At 38.0% G+C, this 15022-nt stretch overlaps 1 protein-coding gene across 1 annotated transcript in view; it reads left to right on the top strand.

Moving 5' to 3' along the window:
* The window catches only part of LOC117323663 (anaphase-promoting complex subunit 1-like), a 34784-nt gene extending 20688 nt beyond the window's left edge, over window positions 1-14096 (top strand). The window contains exons 33-53 of the mRNA XM_033878994.1: window positions 2148-2239; window positions 2543-2629; window positions 3018-3065; window positions 3312-3394; window positions 3813-3891; window positions 4203-4277; window positions 4591-4664; window positions 5107-5197; window positions 5446-5559; window positions 5805-5950; window positions 6187-6273; window positions 6724-6841; window positions 7220-7297; window positions 7434-7501; window positions 7864-7939; window positions 8092-8154; window positions 8905-8985; window positions 9181-9276; window positions 9545-9731; window positions 10106-10237; window positions 12366-14096. Coding sequence (XP_033734885.1) covers window positions 2148-2239; window positions 2543-2629; window positions 3018-3065; window positions 3312-3394; window positions 3813-3891; window positions 4203-4277; window positions 4591-4664; window positions 5107-5197; window positions 5446-5559; window positions 5805-5950; window positions 6187-6273; window positions 6724-6841; window positions 7220-7297; window positions 7434-7501; window positions 7864-7939; window positions 8092-8154; window positions 8905-8985; window positions 9181-9276; window positions 9545-9731; window positions 10106-10237; window positions 12366-12460 — 1970 coding nt within the window. The 3' untranslated portion in view covers window positions 12461-14096. The remainder of the gene's footprint in view (window positions 1-2147; window positions 2240-2542; window positions 2630-3017; window positions 3066-3311; window positions 3395-3812; window positions 3892-4202; window positions 4278-4590; window positions 4665-5106; window positions 5198-5445; window positions 5560-5804; window positions 5951-6186; window positions 6274-6723; window positions 6842-7219; window positions 7298-7433; window positions 7502-7863; window positions 7940-8091; window positions 8155-8904; window positions 8986-9180; window positions 9277-9544; window positions 9732-10105; window positions 10238-12365) is intronic.
* Window positions 14097-15022: the final 926 nt, after the last annotated feature.

The following is a 15022-nucleotide window of genomic DNA, read 5'->3' as shown; positions in this document are numbered from 1 at the left end:
GGAATATTGTGGGTGTGGGGAGGGGGTTAGAGGTAGGTAACTTAAGGAGTAGTATTGTGGGTGCGGGGAGGGGGTTAGAGATAGGTAAGGAGGTGTATTGTGGGTATGGGGAGGGGGCTCGTGTACACTGGTACTGCCCAAACATATAGTGGAGATTCTACTATCCTTCCTAGAATTAACTGGGAACGACCCACACAGCAGAAGTTCTTTTGGTCAAAGATTGTGAGGAGGGATAGGAACCACCTTTTGACTGTCTAGAGATTGGTGAGAGGGGTAGGGACCACCTTTTGACTGTCTAGAGATTGGTGAGAGGGGTAGGGACCACCTTTTGACTGTCAGAGATTGATGAGAGGGGTAGGGAACACATTTTGACTGTCGGAGATCGGTGGGAGGGGTAGGGACCATATTTTGACTGTTGGAGATTGGTGGGAGAGGTAGGGACCACCTTTTGACTGTCAGAGATTGATGGGTGAGGTAGGGACCATGTTTTGACTGTCAGAGATTGGTCGGGTTGTAGGGACCAAGTTTTGACTGTTGGAGATTGGTGGGAGGGGTAGGGACCATGTTTTGACTGTCGGAGATTGGTCGGAGGTGTAGGGACCACATTTTGACTGTCAGAGATTGGTAGGAGGGGTAGGGACCACATTTTGACTGTCAGAGATTGGTAGGAGGGGTAGGGACCACCATTTGACTGTCAGAGATTGGTGGGAGAGGAAGGGAACACATTTTGACTGTCAGAGATTGGTGGGAGAGGTAGGGACCACCTTTTGACTGTCAGAGATTGGTGGGAGAGGTAGGGATCACCATTTGACTGTCAGAGATTGGTAGGAGGGGTAGGGACCACCATTTGTCTGTCAGAGATTGGTAGGAGGGGCAGGGACCATGTTTTGACTGTCTGAGAATGGTAGGAGGGGTAAGGACCACCTTTTGAATGTCAGAGATTGGTGGGAGTTGTAGGGACCACATTTTGACTGTCGGAGATCGGTGGGAGGGGTAGGGATTATGTTTTGACTGTTCGAGATTGGTGGGAGGGGTAGGGACCATGTTTTGACTGTCGGAGATTGGTCGGAGGTGTAGGGACCACCTTTTGACTGTCAGAGATTGATGGGTGAGGTAGGGACCATGTTTTGACTGTCAGAGATTGGTCGGAGTTGTAGGGACCAAGTTTTGACTGTTGGAGATTGGTGGGAGGGGTAGGGACCATGTTTTGACTGTCGGAGATTGGTCGGAGGTGTAGGGACCACATTTTGACTGTCAGAGATTGGTAGGAGGGGTAGGGACCACATTTTGACTGTCAGAGATTGGTAGGAGGGGTAGGGACCACCATTTGACTGTCAGAGATTGGTGGGAGAGGAAGGGAACACATTTTGACTGTCAGAGATTGGTGGGAGAGGTAGGGACCACCTTTTGACTGTCAGAGATTGGTGGGAGAGGTAGGGATCACCATTTGACTGTCAGAGATTGGTAGGAGGGGTAGGGACCACCATTTGTCTGTCAGAGATTGGTAGGAGGGGCAGGGACCATGTTTTGACTGTCTGAGAATGGTAGGAGGGGTAAGGACCACCTTTTGAATGTCAGAGATTGGTGGGAGTTGTAGGGACCACATTTTGACTGTCGGAGATCGGTGGGAGGGGTAGGGATTATGTTTTGACTGTTCGAGATTGGTGGGAGGGGTAGGGACCATGTTTTGACTGTCGGAGATTGGTCGGAGGTGTAGGGACCACCTTTTGACTGTCAGAGATTGGTAGGAGGGGTAGGGACCACCTTTTGACTGTCAGAGATTGGTGGGAGAGGAAGGGAACACATTTTGACTGTCGGAGATCGGTGGGAGGGGTAGGGACCATGTTTTGACTGTTGGAGATTGATGGGTGAGGTAGGGACCATGTTTTGACTGTCAGAGATTGGTCAGAGTTGTAGGGACCAATTTTGACTGTTGGAGATTGGTGGGAGGGGTAGGGACCATGTTTTGACTGTCGGAGATTGGTCGGAGGTGTAGGGACCACATTTTGACTGTCTCAAGAGATTGGTAGGAGGGGTAGGGACCACATTTTGACTTGCTGATGTAATGAAGTAATTGTAATATTTTCAGCGGTTGCATAAATGAAATGTTAAAACTGATTTAACAGTGTGATGTTTATTTTGTTTAGGTCGACCTCCGGGACCAGAGATGGAGAACTGTAATGATCGTGAATCCTACTCCCTTGCCGCTGGCATGGCTCTAGGTCTCGTTATGTTTGGGGTGAGGCTAGCAGCATGATTTAATATTCTTTCTGTTGATAAGATCCAGGTTACAGTACCTTAACAAAAGGGAGGCCTGCTGACCTGGTTGCTGTGTTAGTTTTATCAGATTTGTTAGATCTCTCTGCCGTACTCTATTAATTGAAAATATGATATCAATATTTTACTCTAAATAATACTAGTCGTTGATGTTATTTCTGTAAAGATAAAAGATTTGTGATGTATCCTTGAATCTTAGATTTTGTATGTCTTCAATACCAGTCATATGTTCACTTCTCCTAATTTTTTCGTTTGATATGGGCAGAGAGGCAGTGAGATTGTGGGAACCCCAGACCTAAGTATGGCAGACACACTGTATCACTTCATGGTGGGCGGACATAAACGGCCACTGGTAAGCTACTACAGAACAGTATGGAACTGCAGGAGGAAATCTGGCAAAGATGGCTTGACAAATGCCATCTGAAACAACAGATCTTGATTCCAAGAAATATTAGTTGTTTGGATTTTAATTTAGGGAGTTGTCAACTTTCATTCTGATCAGTAGGTCACATGGATGTACCATAAAAGTTTGCATGTCTAAAACATGCTACTTTTCAGTCTCACTAATTTATAATTTTTGATTAATCATTACAGATTGTGTGGCTCGATCAATTTTGAAAGTTAAAAGGAGAACTTTTTGCAAAAAAGGCCAGATTTGGATTTAGATAATAAAACTGTACAATACTTAAAAAAAAAAAGAAAATACTGTGGAACATTTCTTGATTTACTTTCTTTTAAAGAGTGGGCCCAATAAAGAAAGGTACAAGTCACCAAGCTGTCAAATCAAGGTAATGTATTGAGACTAAAAATAACAATAATATAAATGAAGCAGATTTGTCCTCCAGATGTGCCTTTCCTTAAAAATAACTTTTCCTAGTATATTAAAATCTGTCTAATCTCCCTGTCAAGTTGACATTGGCTATTGATAAAAATTTGATTATGTCTCTAGTACATAATAACATAAGGATGAAATAGCATCTTTACCTCCTACAAAGAATGTCTGTTATATAATTATCTCCCCTTGTTTGTTACAGGAGGGTGACAGTGTAAATGTGGATGTGACATCTCCTGGGGCTACATTAGCTCTTGGCATGCTCTACTTCAAAACCAACAACAGGTGAAATAACAGACAAAAGTCTTTGTTTATAGGCCAGAAAAAAAATAGTAATGAAATAATTAGTCAGAAAATCAATTAAGGGCTAAACAGGTAAAACATTACTTAACAAGAAAACTCAAGGCTTGTCAAACAGAAACCACCAATAGAAATGAATTTATTAAAACAGTACTATATCATAAGACACATTTTCTCCAGCACCCACCAGGTATAGGATTTCCTTATTTCTGGAGACTTCCCATTGGATATATATTTTACTGGAATAGCTTTAATGTTGCTCTCTGACAAGAAGTGAAACTTAATGTACAAGGACCAGAATGGATACTACTTTTAACAATTTTCTATTTATTAATATTAGTCCAATTTTGCCCTGCATTGAAGAATTTAGAAATAATTTTGTTACACTTTTCCTGTCCTACAGTGCTGTAGCGGAGTGGTTGATTGCATCTGATACACAGTTTATGCTTGATCATGTCCGACCAGACTTTCTTATGTTACGGGTAAGTTTAGATTATTTTCACATCATGTCAGATCATATAATTTTACACTTATTAGTCCCTTACTGGTGAAAGCAGGGGGACTATAGTTTACATCCCCATCTGTCTTGGATGTAGGTACATATATGTACACAATGTAACACAAAGTTTGCCACCACTCTAGCGGCTTCATCCCTTCAGGGATTTTGATCAAACTTCACAAAACAAGTTTTAGATTTTTTGGGTCAAGCTCAAGGTCACTGCTGCTATTTTTAGTTGGGCTGGTAGGGGACATCCAGTATTAAGAGTTTACATTTCATTGATTTGGTTTTCAGACACTGAGCCGTGGACTTGTCATGTGGGATTCTGTAATACCAACGTTTCAGTGGCTAACTGGTAACTTGCCTCCGGTAAGTCCTTATCTTGCTTATGTCAAGTCAAAATTTGCGTAATTGTTCCAAATCTCTGTTATATTATAAATTATACTTCTTGGTGAATCAGTGTTTTACAAAATAAGATGGTGAATCAATGTGTTTGAAACTGTTTAATGTTGAATTATTTCATTAAAGAAGTAATTTTATTAATTCAATTACCAGCTGACTCAACTTAACTTGTAAAATATCAAATGGCATATACAGTTTAAAAGCTTGAAGATGTGCTCCTTTGTCAGGCGGGTCAAATAAACTTAGTATAGATATTGAAATGAAATTTAATGTTTTCCAGATCATTCAGAAATATGCATTTGCCCAAGGGCATGTCCAGGATGATGACACACCTGTGGACTTTGAGACGATGAGGTATAGTGTGTGTTTGAGATTAAATTTTGGAGAAAAAAGAAGAATTTTCAGTTGTATATGACTGGTTATTTTATGACATACGTTGACATGAAAACCTGTTTTTAGGAAATTTATTAATTTTGTCAAAAAATAATAAAAATGAATCACGCTTGTCATATGTTTTACAATGTAAGAAAAAATATATGTAATATTATATGTAATATCAACTCTTACCAAATATGTGTTATGATGTAAATTTAATTGTAAGACTGACATTTGGACATTAAGAGGATGCCTGTATGTATGAGTAATTTGTTCTTACATCAGCTACTTTACAAATGGCCACTTAAACATGATGACAAGATTAATAGTCAATCAATTTCATTCAGTATTTTTAAAAGAATAGGATCAACGAAAGGCTAAAAATCTATACTTATATCCTCTATTCAATATCATGTTGTAGCCAGGCGTACTGCAATATCGTGGGTGGAGGATGTATGGTGATTGGTCTGAAGTTTGCTGGGACAGCCAACAAACAGGCATTTGATACTCTGGTGAGACATCACATTTGTCTGGTTATTAATTCAACTATTAAGTGTCACAAATATTTTTCATAAGATATGAAGCATGGTTAGTTTCAGAAACTTTTTATTTTAGATTGATATAATATAAAATTTAATGGACTCTTTCATTTTAAATTCAATAGTAAGTGTTGTCGATCATATTTATGTAAATTGCCAACATTATACTTAAATGAAGAATATTTAGATAATTATGTCTTTGTCTTCTTGGTTGTTTGCAGAAAGAGTGTATGCGTATGTCTCTGGATATTGTGTCCTGTCCAAGTCATGTAGAACAAGCTGGGAAAATCACAGTTGAGAACACGATGATGTCCATTCTATTGGCCCTGGCTATGGTATGCATTCTCTGTTCGGACTTCGGAGTAAGATGGCTTTTTAAAATAGATACTTGCAATCCTCATTAAAAAAAATGAAGAAAAAAAAGGTTTGAATACCTTACAGTATAGCTGAATGTTAAAAAATATGGATGCTCTGCTACAGATTGTTGAACTTTGATACATAAGGGAGACCATTGATTAATGTTTATACCCATCTTAGCTTGATTTACTTCTGAACTGTACGTTGTATTGATCTGTTTTAGGTGATGTCAGGGACGGGTAATCTAGAAATCCTTCGTATGTGTCGCATGTTACGGGCTCGTGTTGGTCCCCACAGTCTAGGGGTGATGTATGGCTCGCACATGGCCATCAGTATGTCCCTGGGGCTGCTCTTCCTAGGTGGGGGCAGGTAAGTCTAATGTTTCCAGGAGAAAAGATACATGTTCTTGATAGCATGAGATATGAATCAATTGTAGAAGTGAGGTGCCCAATTATGTTTGGATTTATTTGTGATTTAAGAACATTTTAAAATCAGTTCAGTTTAAAAAGCTTCTTGTTCTTTTCCTGTTAGATATAAAATTGTTTTAGATTTTTTAAAAACCTCTGTTACATTAAAATACATGTCCCAGTGTATCTGTATCTCAGGTACTCGCTGAAGACCACATCAGACTGTATAGCCGTGATGCTGTGTGCTTTCTATCCCAAGTTCCCAATTCACAGTAACGACAACAGGTGAGCATTGAATGGCCTCATATATACCCACATTTGTTTCAGTCAGTAATTATCAGGATAGCTTATATAAAATAATATGGCCATTTATCATATAGATTATATGTATTCCACACAGATGCTTGAAGATTTGTCTATTTTCAGCCAGCCAGTTTGTATTTGGGTATAGGACAGGTAAAATATATAGATTATCTTTATATCATAACTCAAGTAACAGGCATACAATGTATTTTCAATGCTTCTCCCTATTGTGGGAAGACATATTTTTCATGGCCAATTGTGTATGACATCACAATAGTGTTACCCATAAGTTACAAGGCTCAGTTGTGTGTTAATTGTATGTTCGCCATATCATTTGTACTAAACAACAACATTACACAGTTAATGGCCTCTATTATATGATACATTTGGACGTTGTTCGTGTAAGAATGGAGTGACATTGTTGTGTTGAAGGTACCATCTACAGGCCTTGCGTCACCTATATGTGATGGCTGCTGACCCTCGCCTTGTCCTTCCTCGCGATGTAGACACAGGACACCCTTGTTATGTACCTATGGAAGTCAGATTTAAGGTATGAATCTTAAGAGAGCTGTTTGTAGATTGAAACATTGGTTAATGGAGATTTTCAATCAGAAATACTTTGATACAATTGAAGCAAAATCATGCCAAAATGCCCTGTGTTGTGTACATTGTAAATTAATTTTAGGTCTGTGGTCAAATTTTAGGTCTGTGGTCAAAGGCATTACAAGGTTTTTGAAACATGGAGTTAAGTAAAAAGAAATCTCATTCATAATCTTTTGCTACACCTATGAATGCATTGGAAAGATCCCTACATCCAATGTGGGTTAATCTTGGTTTAATGACATGCAAGTAAATGCTAATGCTTGTTTAATGTATTTAAGTGCTAATCCTTGTTTAATGTATTTAAGTTTTAATTTGATTGTTTCAGGATACAGATGTATACAGTAATGTCTCCTTCAATACATCGGCACCCTGCCTTTTACCAGAACTGGATGTCATAGAAGAGGTAAGCATAATTAATATACATAAATATTGTCAATATGTATGAAATAAATACCAATGCAAACTATTTTCATTGTATCTAATAGTAGATGTATGTGTTTTATACTCTGGAGATCAATAGATTTCTATATGATTTGTAGGTAAAGATAACTGGACCGCGATACTGGCCTATAACATTCCATCTGAACAAAAACTGGAACAACTTACAGTAAGTAGACATCATATTGGGGCATCTGTATATCTGATTCAGTACTTGTGTTTTACTATGATAATAAACAGTCTGACAACACTTTGCACTGTTAAGGTTAGGCCTATTATAGTAAATTATCTACCAATGGGAGGAATAAAGGTTCGTGAAACAGGAAAAAGTTATTTGATTCACACAGTGCCATTTCATAAGCCTTTCCCAGCACCAACCATGCATAGAATTTTTTTTTTTTAGAGTCCTTCCATAGGACATATATTTGAATGGAATATCCTTTTAAACCAAAGAGCTTTAAAAGGAATCCTAGTAGGTTTAAATATATGTAGTACTTAAATATTTAATCTATCTCATTAATTGTGTTACAGACTGGTGTTACAAAACAACGGTACTTTGTATGTCAAGCAGCGGGCAGGTCACTTGTCCTATGTAGAAGATCCAAAGGTATTTCTCAAATGCAACATTGAAGATTTTATTGCATGGTTGTAGAAAAAATGTCATTCCATTCAAATATTGATTATTTGTAAATCTATTGTCACAGACTGTTTAATTAATTTATTCATAGAAATAAGCTGAAATGTTTTTGTTGTTATTAGGGTTACAGAAGTATGTTGGCCAAGTCTTTGACCAGTGACCACTCAAGTCATTCCTCAGTAAAGGTAGGTGGACAATGATGATGAGTTTTATAGGCTCTGGTCATTTCACTTATACATGTATTACGTATATTTCTTCACACCTGTACATGTTCTGTTCCTATGAATTAAAAACAAACTTCCAGTGAACCTACTGTTCTCTTTGAAAACAGGAATAGTCTGATTTTGGAGGTTTATGGTCCAGAACATAGCTTTCCAAGTATACACCATATCGTAATTTTTCAAAACTTTATATAATTATTCAGGTTACAGTAAGAACAAAGAACACAAGGCTTGCTCCAATGGGAAATTATATTACAAGATGTTTACTATACAAGGAAACTTTGAGAATTCACACTGAATGCAGTGTAAAAAAAAAACCATCACCTGTTCTACAAGATATAGCTCTTTATTCATTTTTCATCAGAAAAAAAACAAACAGATAACTACCATGAAAATAATGAAGATATTAACTTTATATGAAATAAATGCCTATCACATTTCTGCTTATTCATACAGGTAGTTTCATAGGCAAACATGTTTTGGTAACATATATGTTCTGTGGTTTTATGTTTTTGAAAGAAGCACTAGAATTACAAAAAAATGTTGACATAATCTTGCCCATCAAAAATGTTTTCAGGATTTGATACATTTATAATCAGTTCATTTCTTGAGATGATGGTTTCCACATTAGAGTTTTCCTTGTGTTGGTTTGGTTTTGTATCGTGTTACTACCCGCATATTTTCAAATTGAAAATAACAATTTTTTTGTTCCAGCCTGATGTTGTGAAAGCCTTTACCTCAGACCCGAGACTGCTTGCTCTGACAGAATACTTCCTCAACACAAAGAATATGAAGGTACATTACATAGTATATAATGGAAACCATAATTTGCAAATTAGTAAGAACTTACTTCCTAACTCACACAATTCCTGATGATAGGAGATAGTATTGTATGTGATGTCTTGTTATGGAAGAAAAATCAAGATAGAATTATTTACTCTTGATGTCAAATAATCTACATTTTAATTTTTTTGATATTTTTGTCAACAGGATGTAGATTTCCTTCAGATCTTGTCCTCCATTGTGTATGAGTGTGTGACAAAAGAAAAGCCAGAATCGATTCCTTCCTATGTAGATCTCCACCAGGTAAGTATAGTTTACACTGCTGACATGTCGTCCTACACAGGTGTAGACTTCACCTGTTGATAAGTTAATTATTCACCTATTGATAAGTTAATCAACACCTTACTCATCTGTCCATTGCCTACAGTGAAACCTATATCAGTTACATGCATATACCAAAATAACTTTGTCGTAATGTAAAGTAATGTAATGGTTAAGAATCCAAGGTCATTATTGTTGCTATTAAGATTTCAGTTAGAATTGTAGTAACACCTGTCTTTGCTTGTTTTAGTCACTGGATCGGACACAGTTTGGGATGAGGACAGCTGGAGTGTGTCAGCTAAAACTGGTCCTCAGTTACTATGGCAGCAGGTTCTGTCTGGGTGACAGGGAGACGACATCAGAACAGTTGCTGAAACTGGAATTTCTCATGGCTCTCAAGTCAAAGCTGGAAAACATTCTAGACAGGTGGCAAACAGGTGAGTCATGGAACAAAGCTGCAAAAAGTGTTAGTGATTTTATTGAAGTGTAGTTGGCATGAAAATGCATCACAAATGAAATTTTTAGACATCTTTTGTTGAAAATATAACTTGGCTTGTATTCATTGTCAGCAGTTCATCTTAAAATTATTTCTTGAGATTTCCTTATCATCATATGAATTGCGGAGTAGAGAGTAAAACGTTTTTGACTTGTTTGGAAATTTTGATTGTCTAATTGTTTGTGATGCAGCATTATATCTATAATTTATATGATTCAATTTATCTGTGTGCCTATTAGCAACAGCAATTAATTCTACATGAAAATACATATACCACAGTATATAATCTAATCCTGGTATTGCACTCTGTTACAGACAACATGGACTTGTTGGTGAAGTACCTACAGGGAGAGGTGCTGAAAGGCCAAGAAACCTCACGCCTTTCCGCCTACCTGTCCTGGTTCGAGATTCCCACCCCTGCACAGATCTCCAAAGTCATTGTGGAGGGTATGTTTGGTTTGCTTGTAGTCCCATTTATTCGTTAATTTTGTCTTTAAATTTCGCTTTGTTTAAAAATCCAATTGAATTTTTAGGTCACCTGAGACAAAGTCTCAAGTGACCTATTCTAATCCCCTTTTGTCCGTCGTCGTGCGTCGTCCGTCGTGCGTTCGTAAACAATTTACATTTTCGACTTCTTCTCCAAAACCCACCAACCAAATTCTATGAAATTTGACAGGAAGCTTCTATGGCTAAAGGTCAACCAAAATTGTAAATTATATGGTCCCCACCCCCCAGGGGCCTGAGGGGCGGGGCCAAAAAGGGTCAAATTGACTAAAACTTCAAAAATCTTCTTCTCTACTCTCAGATATGCTGGAATCAAACATTCTTCATAGATGGAAGGGTCTTAAGGTGCTTTACCAAATTGTAAATTTCATGACCCAGGGGTTTCACGTTTGTCCCTGGGGAGGGGCTAAACTTTACTATAGTTTATATAGGGAAATCACATTTTTGACTTTAATTGATTTTATTTCTATTGGAATTCATTCTAATTTTGTAAACATTGTCAGCATGGGATGACAGTTTGATGGCATGCACATGTTGGCCCTGACTGACCTCCAGGGGCTGATGGGTGGGGCTAAAAAGGGCCAAATTGACTAAAACTTCAAAAATCTTCTTCTCTACTCTCAGATATGCTGGAATCAAACACTCTTTATAGATGGAAGGGTCTGAAGGTGTTTTACCAAAATTGTAAATTTCATGACCCAGGGGTTTCACGTTTGCCCCTGGGGAGGGGCTAAACTTTACTATAGTTTATATAGGGATATCACTTTTTTGACTTTAATTTATTTTATTTCTATTGGAATTCATTCTAATTTTGTAAACATTGTCAGCATGGGATGACAGTTTGATGGCATGCACATGTTGGCCCTGACTGACCCCCAGGGGCTGATGGGCGGGGCTAAAAAGGGCCAAATTGACTGAAATTTCACAAATCTTCTTCTCTACTCTCAGATATGATAGAATCAAATACACTTCATAGATGGCAGGGTCTGAAGGTGCTTTACCAAAATTGTGAATTTCATGACCCTGGGGTTTCACGTTTGCCCCTGGGGAGGGGCTAAACTTTACTATAGTTTATATAGGGATATCACTTTTTTGACTTTAATTTATTTTATTTCTATTGGAATTCATTCTAATTTTGTAAACATTGTCAGCATGGGATGACAGTTTGATGGCATGCACATGTTGGCCCTGACTGACCCCCAGGGGCTGATGGGCGGGGCTAAAAAGGGCCAAATTGACTGAAATTTCACAAATCTTCTTCTCTACTCTCAGATATGATAGAATCAAATACACTTCATAGATGGCAGGGTCTGAAGGTGCTTTACCAAAATTGTGAATTTCATGACCCTGGGGTCTCAAGTTTGCCCCTGGGGCGGGGGTAAACTTTACTATAGTTTATATAGGGAAATCACATTTTTGACTTTTATTTGTTTTATTTGTTTTGGAATTCATTCTAATTTTGTACACATTGTCAGCATGGGATGACAGTTTGATGGCATGCACATGTTGGCCCTGACTGACCCCCCGGGGCTGATGGGCAGGGCTTAAAAGGGCCAAATTGACTGAAATTTCAAAAAATCTTCTTCTCAAGACTGAAATAAGGTGGAATCAAATACTCTTTATAGTTTGAAGGGTCTTATGGTGCTTTATTGAAATTTTAAATTTCATGACCCTGGGGAGGGGGTAAATTTTACTATAGTTTATATAGGGAAATCACATTTTTGACTGATTTGTTTTGATTTCTATTGGAATTCATTCTGTTAACATTTTCAGCATGGAATGAAAGTTTAATAATATGCATATGTTGGCCCTGACTGACCCACCCCTAGGGGCTGATAGGGGGGGGGGGGGGGGGGGGGGGGGGGGGGGGCAAAAAGGGTCAATTAAATAAACTGAAATATTTCAAATCTCAGGTGACCGTTAAGGCCCATGGGCCTCTTGTTGTAAAAAGTTTGCCTATTTATCAATAGGACAAAATTGAAAATTAATAGGACGAAAATCAAAATTAGTTTGAAGTTTATTTGATACTGTGGAGTGATATGTTCTTGACTGTAATTGTTTGTATATCCAGGGGCTCCTACACTACCAGTGCTGTGTGCGAATCTACCCCAGCTCTCTGTGGGGACTGTGATGAGAATCCTTACCGCCTGGCAGGCAGCTGTGTGATACACTGAAGCAATCTTGTAACTATCAGAAAGTCTGGAACTTGGCAGCATGATTGAAGATGCATTTAAATGACCATATGAGTCATATGGTCTATAAGCTGACAAGTCACTGATGTATATTAAGGACAATAACATGGTCTTAACATGACTTGACAACATGGCAAGAATTTTAAGGTCATGTGACATTCAGGTGGTCTGTAAGATGACAGAATGCTGCAAGAGTTATGGAGTCATGTGACATGTGGTCTGTTAATTACATGACAGGATGATGCAAGAATTATGGCGTCATGAGGCATTTGTGTGGTTCGTGAAGTGGTTGTTGATTGCCGTGTGATATAAGAGGATGTGGCCATACTACAGAGGATGTGGCCATACTACAGAGGATGTGGCCATACTACAGAGGATGTGGTCATACTACAGAGGATGTGGTCATACTACAGAGGATATGGTCATACTACAGAGGATGTGGCCATACTACAGAGGATGTGGTCACACTACAGAGGATGTGGTCACACTACAGAAGATGTCACACTACAGAGGATGTGGTCACACTACAGAGGATGTGGTCACACTACAGAGGATGTCGTCACACTACAGAGGATGTGGTCATACTACAGAGGTTGTGGGTGGCCATACTACAGAGGTTGTGGGTGGCCATACTACAGAGGATGTGGTCATACTACAGATGTCTTTCAGTATTCTGTTAGATGTATGGAAGAGGCAGTCGTGTAAGTTTATGATATGGCAGAAGGTTTCCACATAATAAATAGAGACAGTTATGTAAGCCATCATCAACTTAAAGAGGATTCCTCAGACAGAAATCTGCTAATGTCTACAAAACAGGGCAGGCAAAAGACTATTACAAAACAGGGCAGGCAAAAGACTATTACAAAACAGGGCAGGCAAGAGACTATTACAAAACAGGGCAGGCAAGAGACTATAGTATAGTGTTCATTCTTCATATATAAGACACACTCAAAAAGTGTTGTAACTAGTGAGAATCCTGTGCCTAAGTATTCATACCTTTTGTTGTATGAATGGGAAACAGATACATAGCCTTGGCACAGTAAAGTATTCATTTGATTGTGTTGTGATACCAAACTCCCATTCTTACATGTTATATTTTAGTTAGTGCCAAATGGTTTCTTCAAATTGAAGACGTTTTAGTTTTTAGCTTGCTATGACAGGAGCTGTTGTCAAATATATTTGTATAGGTAACCTTATTGTTTATCTGGAAATTAAAGTATTAAATATAAAAATAGTATGAAATAAAATTTGGTTTAATATTGCAATAAGCCTGAACAACATAAATATGAAAAACATACTATGATAATGATATTGTTTATCTGGAAATTAAAGTATTAAATATAAAAATAGTAAGAAATTTGGTTACAATAAGTCTGAACAACATAATATGAAAAATAGACTATGATAATGATATTGTAGAAGTTATCAGTAATGATTTTCTTCATGTGGTTGTATTTGTCCACCCCAAATCAAACAATCACTGAAACACACACAAGATGAGGAGGGTGATAGTTTGCCAGTGTCATATTAAAATACAGAGATCTATAACAATATGTTCAACTGAGCATAGAATCTTGTTGTATTTATGAAATAAACAAGTCATATCAAAACTTTATTTATTGTTGTTTGTAGCTCACCTGGTACAGGAGGTGAGCTTAGTGCCATGACGTCTTGTCTGTTGTCATCAAATTCGACAATGAAAACATGTTTTTTCCTGCATCAAAAATTGACAAACACCAGTTTAGATAATCATGAATGTTGCTCCTTCTGTTTGACATTTCTTTATCACACTATATTATGGTAGGGAATCAGTGTTTTAATTCCATGAAGGGGGTGGAGCATATAGTTTACTCATGTCCGTCCCGTCCCCTGTCATGTCGCATCCCCTCCTGTCCCCTCCCGTCCTGATGCAATGTAACTAGCTAATAGTCAGGAACTGCTGAGGTTTCGGGTGTCGGTAAAGTGGCAGCAGGAGTATTTATGTCTACCAGACATTTTCTAGTTCCAGAAAACACTTTATCAGAAGAAAGGTACATTGTATGAGGTAATCCAATGGAGTAGTTATGACCTGTTACATAAACATCAATAGTTAGAAAAGTTTGAAGAATTATCAGGTAAAGGAGACTCATTGTTACATAAAATGGGGATTTGACCGCTAGCAACAATATTAGTGTCTCCTTCCCAACAGATTTTGACCAAGCTTGATCAACAGCATCCTTGGATAAATGGGATCAATGATGTCAAAGCAAATGGGAAACCTAGGCAATCCCTTAGAATGGATTTTTACAAAACTTGATTTGGAACATTCTTTAAGATCACCCTTGAGTTTGACAAGAATGCTGATGTGACGGAGACGGAAATTGAAGAGTGGTTATTAAAGGGTTCTCAATGTTTCCATTTTAGAGCTGAGGCCCAGGAAAGGAAACAAAGATTTATCAAGAGATTTAAACAAAAACTTAGCAAGAAAACGAACAAAACACTTTGAATGTCCAGAATGACAACATATTTCCATTGGTTTTCCTCTGGATTTATTTTC

The sequence above is a fragment of the Pecten maximus genome, chromosome 3 (assembly GCF_902652985.1).
Source record: "Pecten maximus chromosome 3, xPecMax1.1, whole genome shotgun sequence".
In the NCBI taxonomy this organism is placed as follows: Eukaryota; Metazoa; Mollusca; class Bivalvia; order Pectinida; family Pectinidae; genus Pecten; species Pecten maximus.
This window is presented reverse-complemented; position numbering and strand designations above follow the sequence as displayed.